We start from the raw sequence: 23218 nt of genomic DNA on the forward strand, positions 1-23218 counted from the left end.
CAATGCTGGGCTCACAGACACACTCCAACATGCCTTTCTTAGGGTGTTTAGTGAAAATTGAGTTTGTCTGTCAGTAAACTCAGTTCAGTTTGCCTTGGGCTAGCTTTCGGCAAGCTCACTAATCTTGACAGACTGACTTTGTGGAGAGTTTGCCTCTTGTGAGGTAAGGATGCAATGGGAAGGAGACCGTATGGGGCAGAGGGGATCCCAGATGAGGGCACAGACCCAAGAGTGAGCCAGATGTACCCAGAACTGTGTAGTACGTGTAAGTGGGTAGATGCTGGGGCTTGGGTGGGCAATGTTCAGAGGCGGCCACGGTGCTTGGCAGGCTGATGGGCAGGAGCTGTGAGTTTATCAGGAGAAACATGATGTCTGTCCTCGTTTGCTTTCTGTTGTAGTGGGGAAAGGGTTTCTCTGGCTTATGTTTCCTGATCATTGAGGGGGAAAAAAGAACATAAATCCCAGCATAGTGTGTGAGTTATACCAGTTAGAATCCTTTCCCATGTCATAAACTGCTATAGTGCCCTGGTTTTTGCCTTTTTGTGGTGTGTAATGTTGGATATCGCCTTCTGCCTGTTGTGGCGTGTAACGTTGGATACTGCTTTCTGCCTGTTGCTATCAATACCTGTTGCTGTGATAAAATGAGCATGTTGTTTTGAGGGAATAATCTGGAACACTGGAATCTTCCGCTGGAAAGCCATTGGATGCTCAGAGCTGATGGGGCCTTTCTTGTGGGAGGTTGGCAGGTGGTGAAGAGTTAGGTGGGCAGTGGAGGCTCTGGCTGTTTCAGAGAGAAGCAGGGGCCAATCGAGAGATAATTTGATGAAGGATCTATGTATGGTTGTAATGCTCATAAAGAAGCAGCATCCAGGTGACTTCAACTTTCCCAGTGATGGACTGGAACCTGGAATTGAAGCCAAATGAAAACCCATTCTTCTCCATGTTGTTCTCTAGTAGGATATTTTACCACAACAACAGAAGCAAAGTTCATTACTACTTAAGACTACTTAAATAAGAATTCTGGTCCTTTGGGACATCCTAATATGCCAGCTTTCTGCAGTTACTATCTCTTGCTGTTTTTCAAGTAAATTAAAATTAAAGCATTTGAAGATGGCATATAGCTTATGTTTTCTTCTTTCTTTCCTCTCTCCCTCTCCATCCTCCCTCCCTTCCTTTTCAAACAGGCTCTCACTATGTAGCCCTGGCTATCCTAGAACTCAAACTCACAGAAATCTGAAGCCAGGCATTGGTATCGCACACCTTTAATCCCAACACTCAGGAGGCAGAGGCACGAGGATCTCTGTGAGTTTGAGGCCAGCCTGGTCTACATGAGCTAGTTCCAGGATAGGCTCCAAAGCTACAGAGAAACCCTATCTTGAGGGAAAAAAAAGAAAAAAAAAAAACTCGCAGAATTGTGCCTGTCTCTGCATCCCCAGTGCTGGGATCAAAAGTATGTGCCACCACACCCAGCTTCTTCCTTTCCTTTATTTATTACTTGCTTCCTAATGCCAGCCAAGGGTCAGCATTGTAACATAGATGCTGCTCTCAGAAGCCAAGGGAATGTCCGTTTGTTCTCAAATTGCCTCCAAGTAAACATGTCTGCAGCCCACTGTGGGCAGGCCGTGCGAACTGCAGACTTCTGCCGGATGGATATGCTTCAGCAGCCAGTGCAAGTGCTCCTGGGAGTTCTTGGGTGTTCTCCTGAGCTTGCCATGTGAGGGTGGGGACTTCTCAAGCCAAGTGAGCACACATGTAATGTGCAGCAAAGTTGGAATGTATTCCAGTGCCTCACATCAGGGAAACTACAGTAAACCAAAGCAGACATAAGCGTAATAGAGCCAGCTCCTTGAAGAGCTGGGCTTTCTGGACAGCTCTTGGATTTGTTTCTCACTGAGGTGTGCAGCTCTTTAACTAGCTGTGCTTGGTTTGCTGCGAGTGCTGAGAGGTTTGGGTGGGCAGGCACTTCTCTGGAAAGGGATTCCCCATGTGTGTTGGTGCTGGCTGCTGCCTGTGCCAGTTCTGTGATGATCTGTTTTTGCTTCTGCTCCTCACAACACCGCTGGGTCAGCAGGGTTCTGTGATCTGGATGAGAATGTCCCCCCATAGGCTCGTTTTTTTAGGGTTTCTGTTGCTGTGAAGAGGCACCATGACCATAACAACTCTTATAAAGGGGAATATTTAATCGGGGCTTATGTACAGCTCAGAGGTTTAGTCCATTATTGTCATGGCAGCCCTAGTGTGATGGTTCAGTTCCTCCCTCCCCCACCCTTCTCTGCTCAACATCTGGATGGTGAATACTGAGGGGCTTACATCTACCACTAATTCTAGCGCCAAAGTCCCATGCCCTCTTCTGCCCTCTGCAGGCACTGACATTCATGACACACAAAGGTACATGTATGTTTACACACACACATAATTGAAAATAAAATAATTTGGACTCCTAACAGTGGGAATAACTACCTCTGACTCTTTTACTGGCTTTCGGGACCCTACTCCTCATACTAGGTCACCTTGCCCAGTTTTAATACTTGGGGAGGTGCTTAGTCTTACTGCAACTCAATATGCCATGTTTTGTTGATATCCAACATGGCCCTTTCCTTTTTTTTTTTTTACATTAATGAATCTACTTTAATAAAAAACTATTCATCTTAAATATTTTACATTGAAGTGGATTTTGATATATTTTTTTTTTTTAAATTTATTTATTTATTAAGGATTTCTGCCTCGTCCCCACAACCGCTTCCCATTTCCCTCCCCCTCCCCCGATCAATTCCCCCTCCCTCATCTGCTCGAAGAGCAATCAGGGTTCCCTGACCTGTGGGAAGCCCAAGGACTGCCCACCTCTATCCAGGTCTCGTAAGGTGAGCATCCAAACTGCCTAGGCTCCCACAAAGCCAGTACGTGCAGTAGGATCAGAAACCCACTGCAATTGTTCTTGAATTCTCATGGCCCTTTCCTAAACAGAAGCAGAGGGGAAATGGACTGCGGAGTGGGAACAGAGTGGTGCTGGGGGGAAGGCACTGGGAGGACAGGAGGGAGGGGAAACTGTAGCCAGGATATAAAATAAACAAATAAAAATTTTATTTTAAAAAAGACAGAAAAAACATAGCCAAAAGTGCTAAGATTTATATTAAAAACGTAAGCTATGCAGACACATGTAAGAAAGGCAACTTTGTGTTAGCACTTTAGGTGAGCAGCCACCTGCCTTTGTGTTTCTTAACGAGAAACACTCAAGAAATCTAGAAAGAGGTCAGAGCCACCATATTCTTCCACTCATCAGTGCTGATGGGGTTTGTCAGCTCAGTGACTCCTAGCCACTCTGCGTTGTGTGGAAGTGCATCTAAGCATCGTTCCTTCTGAAAAGATACTCTATTATTATTGTTTGTGTGTGAACGTGGTAAATGTGCCACAGAATGCTTGGGTGGTCAGAGGGCAAGTCCTCTCCTTCCTCTGGGGCTTCCGGCATCATACTTGGCTTTTGAGGCTTGCACAGTGTACTGGTTAGGGTTTTTGTTGTTGTCTTGTTTGTTATTTATTTATTTAGGTTAACTTGACATAAGTTGTGGTCATCTGGGAAAGGGAACCTCAATTGAGAAAATGCCTCCATAAGATCAGATTGTAGGCAAGCCTTTAAGCCTTTTTCCTGATTGATGATTGATGTTGAAGATTTCCAACCCTCTGCAGATGGTACCACCCCTGGACAGGTGGCCCTGGGAAGTTTAAGGAAGCAAACTGAGCAAGCCATGAGGAACAAGCCAGTAATTAGCATTCCTCCATGGCCTCTGCATCAGTTCCTGTCTCCAGGTTCCTGCTCTGTCCTCTCTTCATGATGAACTGTAGGCTTCAAACGAAATAAGCTCTGTTCTCCCTAAGCTGCTTTTGGCGATGGTGTTTATCATGCAACAGGAAGCAAACCAAGGCACCTTCCAAGTGTGCTTATGTGCTGGACCATCTCACTGGCCAGAATTCTTCCTTTGATGGTTGTTTAGATTTTTCCAGAAATGTTTGTTGAACTTCTTAGCTCGTTTTATTTCTCACTGGCTCATAGGATCTTCCTGTTGCGTTTCTAGAGGTGGGACAGTGAGATCTAAAGTGTGTCTCTGACGGCTGTGACCTCGATGGCTTGTCTGCATCTGTTCACAAACCCCACCCAGTACACACCGGCCTTTCTCACCTCCTTCCTACTCACACTCCTTGAAGGGAGGTCTGACCTGTTTGCACACCAACATCAGTTTGTCTCAGCTCTTTGAGACAGTCCGGGGTATGAGCAGTTGGTTTGACCACGCTCAGAGGAAGGTGGAGTCCCTGCCTTCTCATGCGCGAAGCAGCTGCAGTATTCCAGGCTGAATGTCTAGCTTCACCCAATGCCAAGCACAGCATGTCAGGACCCTTCTTAGGTCAGTCCCCTAGGGAGGACAGGAAGACTTTGGGTGAGCCAGCATGGGCCCTGGGACAGCTCTGAAGTAATCCCCTCCAGTGAGTGATAGCGGCCTACAAAGGTGGCCCTTTAGCTTGTAGGTAGATGGCAGGATGGTGACCACCCAGGGAGCAATGTAGGGGTAGGAGGGATTGGAGGTGTTTCTGCAGGGAACAGGCCTAAGTGGCTGGGTAATAGTATTCTGCTAGCCAAACTGGGAATCACTCCTCTCTCCAGCTGCAGGAGGAGGAGGTAGGGTGGGTGTGCAGTAGCCATTAGTCACTCACAAAGGATTTTTTAGACTAAGAGTTAGTGGAAAGTGATGGAGTCACATTCTGGAGGGTTTACCTAAGAATAAAAACAAAGCCCATGATGTCAGTGGAGCGGTGTCCGAGCTGGAGGGAGCTTGCCACTTCCTGATTGTTCACAGAACATAGATAGTGTGAATCAGCTTTGCACAGAGGAGGGGCAATGTTAGAAAAGGTCTTTAACAGATGCCAGGGTGTCTGGAAACCCAACTAGGGCAGGAGCAAGTCTGGTTCTGAGCAGCATGCTTTAGATTCTGGGCCTTGCTCTCTGCGTCCGCATAGCGTGAGGCGAATCAGTAGCATTCCTGCAGGGCTCCCGTCCAGGCTGACCTCTGGGACCTGTGAACAGCCAAGCTGGAGTGCATTGCCAGGCAGGGAGCATGGTTCCTGGACAACCAGACCTCTTTCCGTCTGTCTTTTTCTTTTGGTAGAAGGACCAACAAGAGCGAGGATCAGCAGTGTCCCATGGATGTGCAGAGAAGGGGCTGGCATGGATTAGTGGCTGGGAAAGTTTGGGAAGAGAGGATCTGGGGTGCATCTTGCAGGCTGGTAGGATCTGGTTTGGGCTAAGGAACTCCTAGCTCTTCGATGGTCTAAAGTTGTGGTGCGGATAGTGGAACAGCCAGAGCTCGTAGGGAATTCTGATGGGATGGTTTAAGTAAAGAACAGACGCTGCCTCCAGAGAGTGGCAGGTGGGGAGTGGTTCAGGACCCGCACTGCTTTCGCCCCATTGCCCAACCTGAGAGGAGCCCTGGGAATGGGCACACACTTCCTCTGTGTTTGGTGCTGTCTGTGGGGGCACTCAGCCATGGAGTGTCTGGCAGGCATTATGAGGGTGAAGAGGAATACATAGATCCTGTCTCAGCTGGAGAGGGCAAGTGTCAGTCAGCCAAGATGGATTTGGGGGCAGGCTTCTGATGGCTTACTGTGTGCCAGTAGTAGTCAGGTGAAATGTGCCCTGGTGAAGGTGGGACTCCCTTCAGGTACTGGTGAAAGCTGAATGATCTGTGACCAGCCAGGGTGAGGCTGGGGGATGGACATGAGGAGAAAAAGTGGTGCAGGTCCTGGTGACCTTGAACTTCTCTCTAGAGGAGATACTGGATCGCTTTCAGCAGCCATCCTAATCCAGCATGGTTTTCCTTTCGCCCTCAGCCTCCTGACAGCGGGCCTCCGCCATTACCAACGTCCTCTCTGCCAGAGGGTTACTATGAGGAAGCCGTGCCATTGAGTCCTGGAAAAGCTCCAGAGTACATCACCTCAAGTGAGTGGCAGCCACCCGCCAGGGTGGTCCCTTCATTCACAGGAGTGGTGGTGAGCCAAGGCACTGGGCGTGGAGGAGACAGGGTTAAACATCACCACAGAAATGTGGGCGCGATAGATCTGGGACCTAAGGAAGGCAATGAATATAGCTTGTGGTTAGTCAGGCTCAGAGGTGCCTTGTGCCACAGAGCCAGGTGTGGGCTGACGAGGTTCCCTGAGGTTGGGAGAGAAGCGGTTCTGTGGCACATTCCTTTGTGCCCCACCCTGGCCTCTTTTGGTCCTCACAAAGCACAGCCCTGCAGGCCGAGGTTTCTCCCAGGCTGCCTGTTGGGTGCAGGCTCTTCTTTTGTGATGAATCGAGCAGGTTTTACTGGACAATTTTTGTTGAAGTCATGGTCCTCAGGCTCCTGATGCCGACCTCAGTAGTCTTCATTTTAAACCCAGACGCACACTGGCACCTTCTCTAACACCCCTGGAATTCAGGTGTCATTACTAATGCTGTCCTCTCCTCTGAGTGTCAGGTACTAGTGCCCTCTCAGCAGGGTGCTGGGTGGAGCATCTCAGTGTGTGCTCAGGGAACAGATGGATTATGTAGGAAAAAGAGTGGTTACTGATTGGGGTCGTGAGGTCTCCAGAGCATTAATAGGCCATGCCGTGTTTTCTCCCCTCTTCTGTCTTCCTGTGAAATCATGTGACCTTACCTGAAGCCTCTGCTGCATAGAAACTTGGCACTTTTCTCTTCCTTTCTTCTTTGGTGATACGTTTCAGTAAAGCAGCATGTACTGAGATGTCGGACAGTGACAGTGCTGGGGGCTCAGGAAGGGAAAGCAGCCAGCGCAAGAGCAGCCTGGGTGCCGCCTGAGGACAAGTGCCTTTCCATCCAGCCCAGAACCTTGCCCCTGCACTGTGTACACCATGACCACTGGGCGCTCCTGGAAACCAGAGGGTTGCTCTGATCTGCAGGGTGGTTACTGTAGACTCCGGCACCTGGAAGTTTACAGGCTGTAGTTTCTCCTTTATTTAAAAAAGTGCTTGGTACAGGGTGTGGTGACCTACACACCTTTAATCCCAGCACGCAGGAGGCAGAGGCAGGTGGATCTCTGTGAGTTCAAGGCCAGCCTGTTCTACAGTGAGTTCCAGGACAGCCAGGGAGATTACAGAGAAACCCTGTCTCAAAAACAAAACAAAACAACAGCAGCCAACCAATTAATAAATAAATAGAAAATAAAAAAATTTGACAGAATGTATTCAGGTGATTCTGAGCATCCACTGTGATGATACTAGGTTTATTGCCAGACATGAAAGGGAAGTTTTTCCTGTCTTGGACTTCTTTCTTCTATGAGGGCATTTCCCAGCCTTCCCCACCTCCCTGCCTTCCACACCTTGGATGCTACAGACAAAGTGTTCTTTTGCCTGGAGGCCTGTGGAGTTTTGCCCTGAGAAGCTGCCTGTAGCCTGTGCTGTAGGGAAGCCCTTCCTAGGTTGCTGTGACAAAACACTTGTGATGCCAGTACAAGAAGACAGTGCAACAGCAGAGCCCGCAAACCAGGGGAAGCCGCAGTGACCAGAGTCATCCTGTGTCCCTTTGAGCAAGTGTCTCACCTCAGTGTTACCAGTGACTTGTGATGTGGCCTCAGCAGGGAGGCACAGGGGCTGTGCTTTTCCTGTAAAGTAGGGACTGGGAGGCAGGTGGCTGAGCCTGTGTCTGCTGCGATTCCATTAGAGAAGGAGTGTTAGGAAGGCCTTACAGAGGTTCTTGAGGGAGTGACCCCATACATGCCATAGCAGGGGAACAGTCCTGGGGAAGTCTACTGGGCCAGTCTGGTGGGCTGGTCATCAGGAAGAGGAAGCCCTGCTCGCCTCCTCCTGTGCTGCCCCAGGTTGAGCAAGTGAGCTCAGCCGGCTTTCACTCAGAGCTGACTTACCTATCTCCTAGTACCCACTGTCTGTTCTCTGCATGTTTGCTGAGCTCTGGTGCTCTAGGAATTGAGGTGAACCCTGAGAACCCCATGCTCTTCAACACGTGTGAGAATGATTCTTCTTGACTAGAAGCCTGGCCGTGTCCACTGCTGGTCTTGATTGGCCCATGCAAGACTGTGTGACCTCTTATGCCTCTACCTCCTCTTGATTCTGCTTCAAGCTGTGACGCCCTATGTTCCTACGCTCATCTCTAAAACTCCTTTCGTTGTTATATACTTACTTATTGAAAAGAGTATAAAAAGGTTGACAGAGGGTACCTGCTCTCCAATCTGATGACCTGAGTTTGATCCCCAGGACCCACATGGCAGAAAGAGAGAATGAATTCCCCAATTCAGACCTCCACATGTGTACCATGGCATATGGGTCTCCACAATAAATAAGCAGAATAATTGCTTAAAACTTTTTAAATGTCCATGTTCACCCAACACTCCGCCCTAAAGCAAATTGTCTTTGTGACGCTCCTAGGGTGGGTTGCAGCACAGACTAACAGTCCTGCCCACTGCCACCGGCCCCGTGCTGCTCAAGGGCTTCCACACCATTGCCAACACCAAGTAGCCACATGCTCTGGAAACTGTGCTGTTTCCCAGGGTGCATTTGCTTCTGGCACTTTCCTCAGACTTCTGGCTGACTACCAGGAGCTTCTCCAGGGGCTGGGTGACAATCTTGTTCTCCCAATGTCTGATATATCTGACTCTTAGTTCCCTGTATCTGACAGCATGGGCCTCTCTAGGCGGTATTCTCTCCTCCATCATACTGGGGACAGAGACCATGTTCTGTCTCTGCCCTGCTGTACAATGCCCACACAGTTGTAGGCTTTGGGCCATTGAACTGTATGTAAAAATGGGGGAGGGTGTTCAAGGCTTAATTCCTTAATTTTAATAAAAATGAAGATTGATATGTTCCTTTACATGGCCACCATGTAAAGAGGGGGTGTTGGGCAGATGCAGACATTGGGAGCTGGTGTGTAGGAGGGGAGAGATGAAAGAGAAAGGCTGCTGCTCTGAGGGTAGCAGGGGTAGCTGGCCTGTTTATCACTCTGTGCCTGGTGTGTACAAACTGAAACCCTCCTTTCTGTATCCTTGGCACTTCTCAGACCATGTGGTCTCGCATCCTCTTTATAGTCCCTTCCCTACACTCGGGCCTGCTACCACTCCCCAGGTGATGTGTATGTGTGCCTCTTCTACCCCAGCCTACCTCAGGCCTGAGTGTGCGACTGTCCCTCTGAAGGATCTGCATGTGCGCTTGAACCTCTGACTGTGCACCTAGCTGTCACATGCGACAAGATGGTCTCACTTCCCCAGGCTCACAGCCTGACCTGGACGGCTGACTGTGTGCACCGTGAGGAGTCTGCTAGGCTGTGTGCGGTGTCACAAGGGTCTCATGGTTATGTTGGTGTTATGTCGGGTGTTACATTGGCCTGTTCAGGCTGCTGCCACAGATCACCTCAGTCCCTGGAGGGTGGGATGCTGAAATTCTTAGTTTATCGTACAGGTGATCTATCTCAGATCCTTCTGGCTGTGTCCTCAGTCCTGTCTTGATAGTGTCCCTCTTTCTGTCTTTCTCGCTTCTCCCTTCCCTCTTTCCCTTGCCCTCCTCTCTCACCACTCCCATGGAATTAGGACTCCACATGTATGATCGTAGCCACTTGGTAATAGATTTTATCTTAAGTATAACCCCAAAACCCTATCTCCATATGCAGCCATGTTAGCCTGCAGACCTCAGCACACGAGTACCAGAGAATCACCCTTGAGCCCATGATGTGGCCTTTGATATCAAGGAGTGTTCTCTGGGAGAAACTTTGAGCTCCATACTAGTACATGAGCACACGTTATGTCAGCAGAGAGAGAGGAGATGGGGGCGGCTTGTGGTCTATGCAGAGAGCCCAAGGGAAGAGAGAGCAGGAGGTGTGTGGAGAAACTGTAATCTGAGCTGATGTGTCCTTGTGTGAAGGGCATGCTGTCAGAAAGATGGGACAAATCCCACCCCAGCTCCAAGGTGACCCTCTGGTGGATCCTGAGTGTTCTGGGTCTGTGGGTAGAAGTGTCAGCAGGCAGACTTGGGGCATATTTAATACAGGCCAGATAAAGAGTAGAGACCCTATATGGACAAGGTTCCCGAGTGGCCACCCGAAGCAGAGTGTAGCTAATGCTGCCATCAGCATGACATCATCCTGTCTATGTGAAAGTCTAGAGATTTTAAAAATAAATCTCCATGTTTAGTGATTGCATTTGAAGCATTTTCTTAAGTTTCCACTGTCCGGGTCTTGGAGTTTTCATTCTCAGGGAGAAAATTCGTCTCACTGGAGTTCACAGGCGTTGGAAATGTGTCCACGTGAGGTGAGTTGTGAGGTCTGCCCCTCACCTCTGCCCTTTTCTCCTATAGATTATGACTCTGATGCCATGAGCAGTTCCTATGAGTCATATGATGAAGAGGAAGAAGACGGAAAAGGGAAGAAAACCAGGCACCAGTGGCCTTCGGAGGAGGCCTCTATGGACCTGGTTAAAGACGCCAAGATCTGCGCCTTCCTGCTGCGCAAGAAACGGTTTGGCCAGTGGACCAAGCTACTCTGTGTCATCAAGGACACCAAGCTGCTGGTGAGGAGCCCAGTGGGGCTGTGCCATTGACAGTACTTCCTGAAGTACAGGATGGCAGCTGGTGCATGCAGATGCTACCACAGGGGAGGCAAGCACCAGGGGCAGGGCCCAGCCCAGCCAGGCTGGCACCTCTGCAGGGAGGGCTCATGGTTGCCCCACACCCAAGTCCTTCCCATCCCGCTGGGCCTGTGGCTTGTGTCAGTGGAAATGAGCAGTGTTGAGACTTGCCAGAAGCTGCAAGATAGACTTTCTCATTTGTAGTGAGTCAGTAAATTCCTCCCAGCCAGGTCACAGCAGAGGCCTGGAGCCTGTGGAGGCGCCTAGGGGAAGGCAGAGGGAAAGGACATTCTTTTGGAAAGCCAAAAGAAGTTTTTCCTTTTGTTTTGTTTTTGAGGCAAACAGGAAGGTGGAGTAAGTCCAGAAGCAGGGTGGGGAAGGCACAGAACTCTGGCCACACGTGCTGTCCCCTAGGGATCTCCAAGAAAGAGCAGCCTTGGAGACTGCGTTCCTGCAACCCCCCCCCCTCCCCCCCTTCCTTTAGAAACCATGACTGGTCACTAGGTCAGGGGCTTTACTGCACGGTTTTTGCCTTTTGTCTTCAAATTAATCTCAGGAAGCAATTGCTCAAAAGTGAGTCATTAAAGCAGAAAATCTGAGTTTCTGTTTCCGCACATTTAGTGGAGCAGATAACACTGTAACAGAGACCATGGTGAATTATGGGTGTCTTACTTGCGTAGGCTCTGAGGGCAGGGTATGTGCTTCATGTTTTTGCTCAGCTTTTTAAAACAAAGTGCATATTTTTTCCACATGTGTGGCCTGAATTTCTTCCAAACATAGGATATGCCAAAAATGATGCCATTGGGGATTTTAAAGCATGAAAATATTAACACAGCCCTTATTTATAATCTGATGCAATAGCTGCAAGATGGTGACATGCTATATAAAACATTTTCAAATGAATTCAGCTCTCATGTGAAAGAGAAGTTGCATTCCCCATGTAGGCAGCCTCAGGGCTGATGCAGGGTCAGCGTTTTGGGGCCCAGGTTCCTGGTCCCTGTCCCACACCCATTTGCTGTTTTCCTCCTCCCCTGCTTTTTTTCTGCAATTTGACCTCCTCTGAGATCCTCTCTCTGCCCCATGATGGTTATAACTTCTACAGCTTAATTGTCGAAGAAATAAATAGAAAATGAGGACACCATGCGAGATAAAATGCAAGATGAAACTTGGCTTTTTATTTGATTTTGGCTTTGTTTTGACAGAGTCTTGCTATGTAGTTCAGGTCAACCTCAAACTCATTATGTAGCCTGGGCTAGCCTTGAGCTCTCAGTCCTCCCTCTTCCATCTCCTGAACGATGAGATAGATTATAGGCAAGCACTCCCACACTTGACTTAAAGTTGTTGTTGTTGTTGTTGTTGTTGTTGGTGGTGGTGGTGGTGGTGGTGTGTGTGTGTGTGTGTGTGTGTATGTGTGTTATTTTCCTTCATAAATAAACCATGACTTTACTATTCAGGTGAGAGAAAGCTCGCTTTTTCTTCCTTGAGCATCCTGCCTGGCCTCCTGTGACCATCCTGTCCCAAGAACCTCTGCTACCAACCTTATCGACTCCATCTCTAGGCCTTTATTTCCATCACCAGACAAATTTGCACCCACCCAGGCAGTTGCCCAAGACTGAAGCACCCATTCCATAGCTGATGGATAGCCCTGGGAGAGCTGCCTCCATTGAGGGGACTCTGAGACCAAGTCACCCTTCTTCTCCAGGGCCTGCCAGTATCTAGTGCTGAGAGAGTCAAGGTCAGCCTCTCAGGGCACACCCAGTATGGCCTTCCAGCTCCAGGGCCTGTGGGCTCCCCATGCAATTCACTTGAACCGAGTCTTGCCTGTTCACCCTTCCTCAGGCTCTTAGTGGCAGCCCTGGAAGAGTCTTGTCTGGAGGAAGCCTGGGCTTGCCTCTTCCAGGATCTCTAGACAGTTCTAGAGTAACAGGTGGTTGTGAGCCAACTGATGTTGGGAACCAAGCTTAGGTTCTCAACAAGGGCAGTGTGAGTTCTTCAGGGCTGAGCCATGGCTCCAGCTCTAAGCATCTTCGTCATTGCAGTAGCTGCCCATAGTAGGTCTCTGCAGTTGCAATAGATCTAATAGTCTTTTTATATATAATCTCATATTCACATAAAAATAAGTGTGATTTTATGAAGATGCTTTAATATATAGAACACGGGCCAGATCAATGTCTTCTCAGTAATGGCCTAGATGCTTCATAGACCTCAGCTGAATGAACACACACCTGTGTGTGCCAGATGCAGGAGGAGTGGGTAGGCAGCGGATTGTCCATGTTACACCTGCCAGCTGGCTGCTGCGTCATCCTTCTGTCCCATTGCCTCCTGAACCCTGGCCAGCACTGCAGGTTTGGTTGTGCTGACTTTCATCATTGTTTCTGGTAGCGTGTCCTCATTGCATTAATTGGTCTGTTGTGTTCCCTGCAGTGCTATAAAAGTTCCAAGGACCAGCAGCCCCAGATGGAGCTGCCGCTTCAAGGCTGCAGCATCACCTATATTCCGAGAGACAGCAAGAAGAAGAAGCATGAGCTGAAAATCACCCAGCAAGGCACCGACCCACTGGTTCTCGCCGTCCAGAGCAAGGAGCAGGCTGAGCAGTGGCTGAAGGTAGGCCAGCTGCCATGACACCGAGACCCTTTTACTTCCAGACCTCTTCATGGGCTCTTGTTCATTTGATAGATAATTAGTTAAAAACACAGATAGATTCACCTGGGAGTTTTGCCTTTTTTTTAAAAAAAAATAAATTACATTTTAATCTTGTACACATACACGAACACACACAGGGTGAGTGTGCACACACACACATGCACACACACATGGCATGGCGTGCATACGGAGAGCAGAGGACAACTTGTGAAAGCTGTTTTTTTGTTCTGCCCATGTGGGTCTCCGGGATTGAACCTAAGTTGTCAGGCTTTGTAGTAAATGTCTTTACCCAATAAGCCATCTTTGTGTTTGAAGTTTTGGTTGTGAGTCTCAGCCTTTAACAACAGAGCTATTCCTTGTTTTGTTTTTTGATAGTGAACTCATTGGTAGAATCTCACTCTCCTGACTCCCACCTGCAGGAGGCTGTCCATCCTAGGAGGCTGTCCATCTGTCCTGCTGCTGTTGTTTTTAGTATTGCTTTGATTCATCTGCCATTCCCAGAAATGACATTTAAATGAGGGACCTTCTTTGTACTCTCTGGCTTCTTTATGTCCCTCATTCTCTTTTGGTCTGACTTATTTCTTGGTCTTGTCCAGTTTACTTTCCTTGTTTCTGATCTGTCTGGTCCCTCTGCTGCTGCGTTATAATTTTGGTCTCAGAACCTGTCTTATTCTGCTCAGGCTGCCCTGCTGAAATGCCCCAGGTAGGGCGGCCTGAAACAGCAGTAGTTTATTCCTGGGCTTTGGAGGCTCGAAAGTGTAAGTCAAGGTGGCTGTGGCTTTGGCCTCTGATGAGACCTTCTTTCTGTCCTCAAGAGAGAGGCCACCTGCAGCCTCTTTTGGGCTGTACTGATGGCACTAACCCAGCCCGTGAGGGCTCTGCCCCACAGCTTCATGGCAGTTTAAATGCTGTGCCTCCTACCATGGCTGTGTTGTGTTGGAGCTTAGGGCATTGTCCATAGTTTTAAGCCCTGGGATTTCTACCTGTTTCTTTTTCAATTTGGAAAGTCTCTTTTATAGTTTTAAATTTCTCTTAAAACGCTGGTCTGGTTTTTACTTCTGAAGGAGATGGACATGGTAGCTCGTACTCTGGCCTTGCAGGAACTTGGAACTTGTTCTCTTGTCTATTGTATCTGTTCTATGCCCATACTGGTCATGGTATTTGCGAAGAGAATATCTTGAAATAATACTTACAGCAGCAATATTGGGAACTTCTCATATAACCGTAAACCACCCCTTTAAAGTAAATACAATTCCGTGATCCCTTTGAGTTTCCACGTTCCATGGCCCTGGGCAGTGATTCTGTAATGGCGGCTGCTCCTCGTGCCATTAGGAAGAAGCTGGGCATGTCTGTCTTCCCAAGGTTTTAGTTCATCATGGCATGTGGTGAGGACAGGGTTGGAAGGAGGTGACATGTGCTTGGACATCTATGACCATGGTTCCTCTGACATGCAATTTAAAGACCCCTTTCCCTCACTGCTGTGACAAACCATGACAAATGCGACTTAAGGAAGGAAGGGCTTGCCTCTGCTCACAGCTGACATTGTTGTCCATCTTGGTGGTATAGCAGAGATGTCTGCTTGTGCTCAGTTCACTTTTCCCTTTTTATTTGGCCAGAGGCCTCCAGCCCATGGGATGGTACCACCCACATTTAGAGTGAGTCTTCTCTCTTCATTAATCCATCTGGAAACATCTCCAAACACATGCCCACAGTTGTGTCTCAGGTGACTCTAAAACCTGGCAATTGACAATGAAGATGAACACACACCATATCTGGGGAACCACGAACCTCGATTCCCCATGGTTCCTAGGAGCACACAGATTCCAGACCCATGAAGATGCTTGGTTGGCTGCCCAGATAATCACACAGAGATGGCCTGTTTCACTCTGTCAACAGTGACTGTGACTTTCCTGAAATTTGTGACACCCAGGCGGTTGGGGAGAGTTTTTTTTTTTCTATGTTCCCCTCCTGCAAGCCTCAGGCTCAGGAATCTCTCCTGGGGGTTTGTGTAGCCTCCAGACTGAGAGCTTCACCATGCTGCTGGAGCTTCGGAGCCTTCCGGGTTTACAGAGGGTTCTCCATCTCATTGACTCATGCTGCCTCTGTGTGCATGTGTGCGTGTGTGTGTGTGTGCATGTGTGCGTGTGTGCGTGTGTGTGTGTGCGTGTGTGTGCGTGTGTGCGTGTGTGTGTGTGTGTAGTGTGAGCGATGTATGAGACGTGTGCATTTGAAAGCCAGAGGACAAGCTCAGATGACATTCCTCAGGTACCATCCATCTTGGTTTTCTGAGACAGGACCCCCCACTTGCGTGGCCTAGAACTCACAGAGAAGGTTAGCCTGGCTGATCAGCGAGCCTCGGGGAACCATCTCACTGTCCCCACAGCGCTGCCGTGAAAAGCACACAAGGCTGCACCCAGCTTCTTTATCTGGGTCCTCAGACTTACTGTCCCAGACACTCATGGTCTCCGAATCTCCTGGCCACTATTGGTGGTTTGATTTGACAATGGAGAAGTTGGGTCTCAGGCCACATGCTGTCCTGTTCTGCAGGGATCCATCCAGGTGCCTGACGTTGGGCTTTCTGGTTTGACCGAGTGACCGACATCTCACCCTTGTCTTTTTTTCCTTTTCCCGTGGTCTTAGCCTGTCTGTTCACTGAAGGAGCAAGGGCAGTTGTGGAGTGAGAAGCTTCTGGTGACTGTTTCTTTCCCTGAGTTTCTTTCCTGGCTGTCATGGCTGGTGCTCACTGTTCCCTATGGAAAGCTTGGTAGGACCATCCTGAACTGTGAACGGTCCTTACTCACCCTCGACCCTGCAGCCTTAGACACTCAGCCTGCTGAGCTCCTTTCTGAGTGCAGCACATGCAGTCACTCTGAGTCCTCGAGGAGCTGGCAAACAGAGAAGTGAAACAGCGCGCTTCCAAGATGCTGATGGACCGAGATAACCTTGACTTCTCCTTCCCTGCGCGTGAGCTGCTTCCAAGCCGAGGCGCTTAACTAATTATAGCGTGAGAGCTCCACTCATGAATGGAAGCTAATTGCAGGAATTTTAATTTTAGTGCATTTCTTACATGCGAAGTAAATAATACAAGGCAGATAATCGTTTTCAGAAAAGTTTGAATTGATTACTCTCCTTAACATTTGTGCTATTATTTCTGCAGTACCAGAGCCTAAGAAGTCCTCAAAATGGAAGTCAAAATGACTGTGGAGCACTCAGCTCCAATGGGGTGTCTGGATCACCCCCTCAAATTTGGGGAACATTGTGGAAGAGAGGGGGTGGGAAGTGGAAGATCTAGAGGGGGGTGGAGGGGCTCACAAGGCCCTGCTTCTCCGTGAGGATTTCTAGGTGAGGTCTGCCAGTGGGGAGGGTGTGATGCCATGCTGGTTTTCTGAGGCTCTCTAAGCAGTTGATGGCTACCTGGGGCAGAAGGGATGCCTTCTCCAGCGGTACCACTGATACCGCTGATACCACCGATACCATGACAGTACCTGTGTAAGTTACTGTGCATCTTTCTGTGGCTAACCCTGATTATGTTCATTAGGACACAAGAAAAAAAGATATGGAAGGAGAGGGGCTAGTTAGAAAGAGAAGGGACGTCGGATAGGGGAAGAGAGGGCAACAGGTGACTATGGTAAAAATCTATTACATATAAATAGTAATATATGCCAATAAAACAATGAAAGTCAAGCAACAAAGGGGTTTCCGTCATAGGATTTTAATTGTCCAGCCTAGCAGATCCTAAGATAGTCTAGTTTCTTCCAGATCCAACATTAGATCAGCTCCTTATCAGAACCATTATTATTATTGTTATTATTATTTGTGTGTGTGTGTGTGTGTGTGTGCGCGCGCGCACGTGCTGTGGTGTGCATGCTGAAGGTCAAAGGACCACAGTAACTTCTCGTCCACTGTGGGATCCTGGGATTGAATCTGGCTGTCAGGTTTATGCTCTAGGTGCCTTTACCTATTGGCTGAGCCACAGGTGATAGAGGTTTTAAAAACAAGATTCTGAATAATTCAGATTTGTTGGGAGCCTAAAGATCTTTTCTTTCTTTCTTTCTTTCTTTCTTCTTTTTTTTTTTTTATTTTTTTGTATCTTTCAAAGGCCTCAAATGCTGCCCTGTGCGGATAGGATTGAGACATCCCTCCCCTGCTTAACTCTCTCTTCTCTGGGAACTTCTGTTTTGTGCCTAGAACCATGATCTCCTGGTTCTCCCACCCGAGAAGGGGACAAAGGGAAACAGTGGCGTATACGCCTGGCCTCTTCATTCATTCTTAGATATGAGTCTCCATCTTGTGTCATTTCCCTTTGCCCCAAAGAACTTGGTGTTTTGTTTTAATGTGGGAAGGGCCGGAAGGATAACTCCGTGGTTAAAACACATACTGCTCTTGCAGAAGACCCAAGTTCAGTTTGAAGCACCTATACCAGGTGACTCACAGCTGCCTGTAACTCCAGTTCCAGGGGGATATGACACATCTGGCCTCCATGGCCATCTGCACTCATGTGCGTATAAACACACATAGGCGCACACAAAGGAATTTTTTTTAATTAAATCAAAAATGTTTGAAAGCTTATTTCCTACAGTGCAGGCTTTCTGAAAATGGATTTCCAGGTAGTGTGAAAGCCACTATCTTGTTCTTCTTCCCGAGAAACCAACCCTGTCCACAGCCATTGTTCCCATGTTTGATGTCACTGCCTCTGGGGTCTTTAAAGTTGCTTTGTTCTTGGACTTCCAGCAGGTGACCCTCCCTGCGGTATTGTGCAGAGAGTCAGCCTTCCTGGTCTTTGTCATTTGTCCAAAGGTTGCTGTCTTTCATTAGCTTTGAAGCAGCTGGGTCATTGTCCTATCCACGGATGTCTGCCCTGTCTCCCCTCCTTTTTCAGCTCCATTATATGCATTCTCTCATTGGGTACTCCCACAGACTTGGGGTTCCCTGTGCTGCAGCAGCTCCTCACCCCTGTGGCCCTCCAGCTGTGTGCTCCTCATGGTCTGTCCACACTGTTTTGGAAGCTTCTGGCCCACTGTGTCCTCATGCACGTGTCAACATGGATGCTAGCTTCCATTCCAGCACTTTCCCATCTTTCTCTATATATCACGTCTGTCTGAAGTCCCATCTGTCTGTGCGCCACCCTCCACTTCATGGGCTGCTTCAGCATTTCTGTCATAGCTATTTTAGTGTCTGCTCATTCCAACATTGGGGCCATCTCTGGGATTGCTTCTGAAGAGGAGTCTGTATAGGCTTTGGAGTGAGTGGAAGGACACCGCAGAGACTGCCCTCTGCCATGTCCCCAGAGTTGCATGGAGTCCTGTGAGTCTCTTGGGCACAGTAGAGTTGGGGCCATGTTGCTTTGCTTCGTGCCGCTCTTGCCTTCAGAATGAGTGCTGGGTGTTCACAAGGGCATGGCTGGGGACTAGAGAACTGGCAAGGGGACTGAGGTCTCTCGTGTGCTGTGGACAAGTGGCCAGCTTTCTGGAGCAGCCTGTGGATCTCTTTAAGTCTAGCCTGCCAGACCTAAAGCCTGCTTCAAGCTCAGCCTCAGCTTGTGACTTTGGAAGCTGGAACCGTCCTGGTGAACACTCGCTGTGCATCTGGAATTCCTTGGCAAAGCAGGCACCTTGCACTGAATGAAGCTGCTTTGTTAGCATGTGCCTCCTCCCTGCCTGCCTTTTGGACCCTCCTCACCCTCTCAGGGAAGATGGGAAGGGTGAGAACTGGCTCCTGCAGGCCCTGGGCAGTTGAGTTTGGTTGGCTTACCCTGCTCTCCCCTTCCCCTATCTACTGCCAGCCAGGAGGGCAGCTGCGGGGAGCCTCTTTTCTCCAAGACCCCTTCATCTTTAGGGTTTCCTTCACTGTGCCTTCTTGGTAGCCCTATGCTCAGATGGCTTTGAAAAGTACTATGACTGTGTTTTTGGTTTTGGGTTTTTTGGTTTCTCTAGTTTGTTCTGTGTTGTCAGGGTGAGGATGGTGGTTTTATGTGCTGTTCTGTGTGGTAAAGTTGAAATACCGTGTGCCTTCTTCATTGTCTCAGTTCTTTCAGTTATGTAATAAATAAACTTTTCCAATAAGACTTATTTTCAACTTTATTTGCTTATTATTTTATTTTTTTAAATTCTTTTGTTTTTTAAGACTATGTCTTGGCAAGTAACCCTGACTGGCCCAGTATTACCTTCACTGACCCAAGACATTGCAAAGGCCCCAAGAGCACAACTTAGGGTCCCAGGCTCCTACCTGGGCATTGAGTCTGTGCCTCACATGTTCTAAGGACATTCTCCTTCTGAGTGACCTCTCTGTCACTGTGAGTCCCTATGGAAACGGTTTTCCACTCTCTACTAGGAATTGTTTTATAACCAAAGACAAGTATCTCATCACCCAAAACTACTGTTATCAAAGCTTGTTCTGAGACATTTAGAAATCGGTTTAATATAACGGTTGGAAAGTCCTTGCTTTTACAAAGTCTGATAAACACAAGGCAGCATTTGACCAGCACAGGATATTGCTCATTCTTCTGCAGAAAGCATCACCAGAGCCATGTATCCTATCTGCCTGTTACATCCATCATCCACAGTGCTTGCCAGAAGCCTGAGTGTGTGTGTGTGTGTGTGTGTGTGTGTGTGTGTGTGTGTGTGCCTATCTGATACATAAATGTACATGCATGTAGAGAATGCAGACAGGAGCCTCTGTGCAGAGGTCAAACACAAGACGAGCCAGCATTCCCAGAAGCAGCATGATCAGGTTTCCATAAAAATGTGCAGAGGTTGTGCTTCTGGGGTGGAGGGCTTGAGTTAAAAGCAAACAAAATCACCACAGAGTATTTTGTTGTGTGGAGGAGCTGTGATTTTCCAATTCGTATCCCGTTCTCTTAAATACACGGTGAACTTCTCATACCTCCTTTGCATAGACACACGCTAAGAAGTCTCTAAGTACCCTGAGTGGCAGCATAGACACATGCTAAGAAGTCTCTAAGTACCCTGAGTGGCAGCATAGACACACGCTAAGAAGTCTGTAAGTACCCTGAGTGGCAGCATAGACACACGCTAAGAAGTCTCTAAGTACCCTGAGTGGCAGAGCCTCATTTGTCATTTTGGAGGGGACCCCACAGGTGCCTTTTGAAGATGCTGAGGACAGTGAATGAAGCAGCTGGACTTCTCTCACTGGTGAGGACCCTGTGGGAACAAGAGCCACCATGCTCACCTTCTCTCAGGTGCTTTCTCTGTGGTCTGGACAGGTTGGTCTGGAGCTAGGAGAAGACAGCGTCTCACAGTGCCAAGGCGCCTTCTGTGCTCTTGGCCTGCCCCAGGTGGATGTCCCGTGCCCATCCCAGCACTGTGTGTCACATGGCTCTGCTCCACAAGGGACCTGAGTTCTAGCTGGGAGAGAAGGGAGTCACTGGCACTCCGAGTGTTTCGAGTGTGTGAGGTGGACTCCTGGGAGCTTGGGAAGACGTTGTCATGAACCAGCGTTGATAGCCAGGTGTCATCGTCTTCCTCAGGAGGGCTCGGCCTGTCTGGAAGAAAGAGGTTGAAGTGTGCATATGCCAGCTGGTTTTTCTTTTCCTATGCTTTTCTATTTTGACACTGGGGCAAAGGACTAGTGGACTTTACCACATGGTTTTCGCTTTAGTGACAGTCTCTATTCTGTTCATGTTTTTCCTTGGTTCAGTTAAAAAAATACAGAAAAATCTCAAGTTTCATTTTTCCTTATTTGCATATTTTTCCTTCTAATAAGACCTTCAAAGTTTTTTTGCTGCTAGGCATAGTGGCACATAACCCTTAATCCCAATTTAGGAGGCAGAGGCAGGCAGATTTCTATGAGTTCAAGGCCAGCCTGGCCTGCATAGTGAGCTCTAGGACAGCTAGGGTTATGGGGGAGTGTTTCAGTCCATTTTCTGCTACTGTGACAAAATGTCTGAGTGAAACACTTTGAAGGACTGCAAGCTCAGTGTTTCAGTCCATTGTTAGTTGGCTCCATTGCATTCAGGCTTATGGCAGGGTCAACAGTCATGGCAAGAGCCAATGGTAGAGGAAGCTGCTTACTTTGGGACAGTTAGGAAGAGAGTAGTGGGTGGAGGTGAGGGGCACACTATCCCCTTCAAGTCAGTGACCTAACAATTTCCTCCTACTGGCCTCTGTCACATATGGCCTCTGGATACATTTAAGACAGCCTATAGCAGGGGGCTGGAGCAGGAGGCCTAGACGAGAGAGGAGGCTGCCTTCTGGGGGATGAGCTGTACGGAGTCAAGAGAATGCACATCTCCTCCAGGGGACAGCACACACGGAGTCACACGGGCCTGCAGGCACGTAGAGAGTTCCACAGACAGAGTCACATAGAACATAGACAGGCAAAGCAAACACAGAGTCAGATTGCCACACTTGCACAAACAGACAGGCAGACACACAAACACATGGAGAGGCATCCAGACAGACACACATGTGTGCGCAGACAGGCAGATACACACACACACACACACATGGAGAGATATCCAGACAGACACACACATGTGCACAGACAGGCAGACACACACACACACACACACACACACACACACGGAGAGGCATCCAGACAGACACACATGTGTGCGCAGACAGGCAGATACACACACACACACACACACACACACACACATGGAGAGATATCCAGACAGACACACACATGTGCACAGACAGGCAGACACACACACACACACACACACACGGAGAGGCATCCAGACAGACACACATGTGTGCACAGACAGGCAGACACACAGACACACACACGGAGAGACATCCAGACAGACACACATATGTGCACAGACAGGCAGACACACACACACACACACACATACACACACACACACATACACACACACACACGGAGAGGCATCCAGACAGACACACATGTGTGCACAGACAGGCAGATACACACACACATACACACACACACACACACGGAGAGACATCCAGACAGACACACACATGTGCAAAGACAGGCAGACACACAAACACACACACACATGGAGAGGCATCCAGACAGACACACATGTGTGCACAGACAGGCAGACACACACACACACACACACACACACACACACACACACACGGAGAGGCATCCAGACAGACACACATGTGTGCGCAGACAGGCAGATACACACACACACACACACACACTCACACACACGGAGAGGCATCCAGACAGACACACATGCGCACACGGATAGGCAGATGCATGTGCAAACACAGCACTTTCCTCCACTAGGACTGGTAAGAATAGGTGAAACATGCTGCCACATGCTTCTCCTGTGGGCAGAGAAAAACAAAGAGAAAAGAAGACAATAGGGCTTTGCCAGGCCATGCCTTAGTAGCCTCTGGGGTGCAGGCTTTGGTGAGAATGAAGAACTCATCAATTTCAGGGTTGTTTGTATAATTGCAGCCAATTTCCTTAGTTAACGCTACAATTACAAGCTGAGGTTACTGGAGTCACTGTCACCTCGCAGCCTCGCTGTCACTGCAGCCTCGCTGTCACCCCGCAGCCTCGCTGTCACCCCACAGCCTTGCTGTCACTGCAGCCTCGCTGTCACCACGCAGCCTCGCTGTCACTGCAGCCTCGCTGTCACCCCGCAGCCTCACTGTCACCCCGCAGCCTCGCTGTCACCCGCAGCCTCGCTGTCACCTCGCAGCCTCGCTGTCACTGCAGCCTCGCTGTCACCCCGCAGCCTCACTGTCACCCGCAGCCTCGCTGTCACTGCAGCCTCGCTGTCACTGCAGCCTCGCTGTCACCCCCGCAGCCTCGCTGTCACTGCAGCCTCGCTGTCACCCCGCAGCCTCGCTGTCACCCGCAGCCTCGCTGTCACTGCAGCCTCGCTGTCACTGCAGCCTCGCTGTCACCCCGCAGCCTCGCTGTCACTGCAGCCTCGCTGTCACCTGCAGCCTCACTGTCACCACGCAGCCTCGCTGTCACCCCGCAGCCTCACTGTCACCACGCAGCCT

At 49.0% G+C, this 23218-nt stretch overlaps 1 protein-coding gene across 1 annotated transcript in view; it reads left to right on the top strand.

Moving 5' to 3' along the window:
- Afap1 (actin filament associated protein 1) overlaps nt 1–23218 on the top strand; it is a 116408-nt gene that overhangs the window by 46124 nt on the left and 47066 nt on the right. Inside the window, exons 4-6 of the mRNA XM_041636568.1 lie at nt 5878–5986; nt 10348–10559; nt 13041–13220. Of these exons, the coding sequence (XP_041492502.1) occupies nt 5878–5986; nt 10348–10559; nt 13041–13220 (501 nt within the window). The remainder of the gene's footprint in view (nt 1–5877; nt 5987–10347; nt 10560–13040; nt 13221–23218) is intronic.

The sequence above is a fragment of the Microtus oregoni genome, unplaced genomic scaffold (genome assembly GCF_018167655.1).
Source record: "Microtus oregoni isolate MIOR12 unplaced genomic scaffold, Mior012 000049F_ref0000343, whole genome shotgun sequence".
NCBI classification, from domain to species: Eukaryota; Metazoa; Chordata; class Mammalia; order Rodentia; family Cricetidae; genus Microtus; species Microtus oregoni.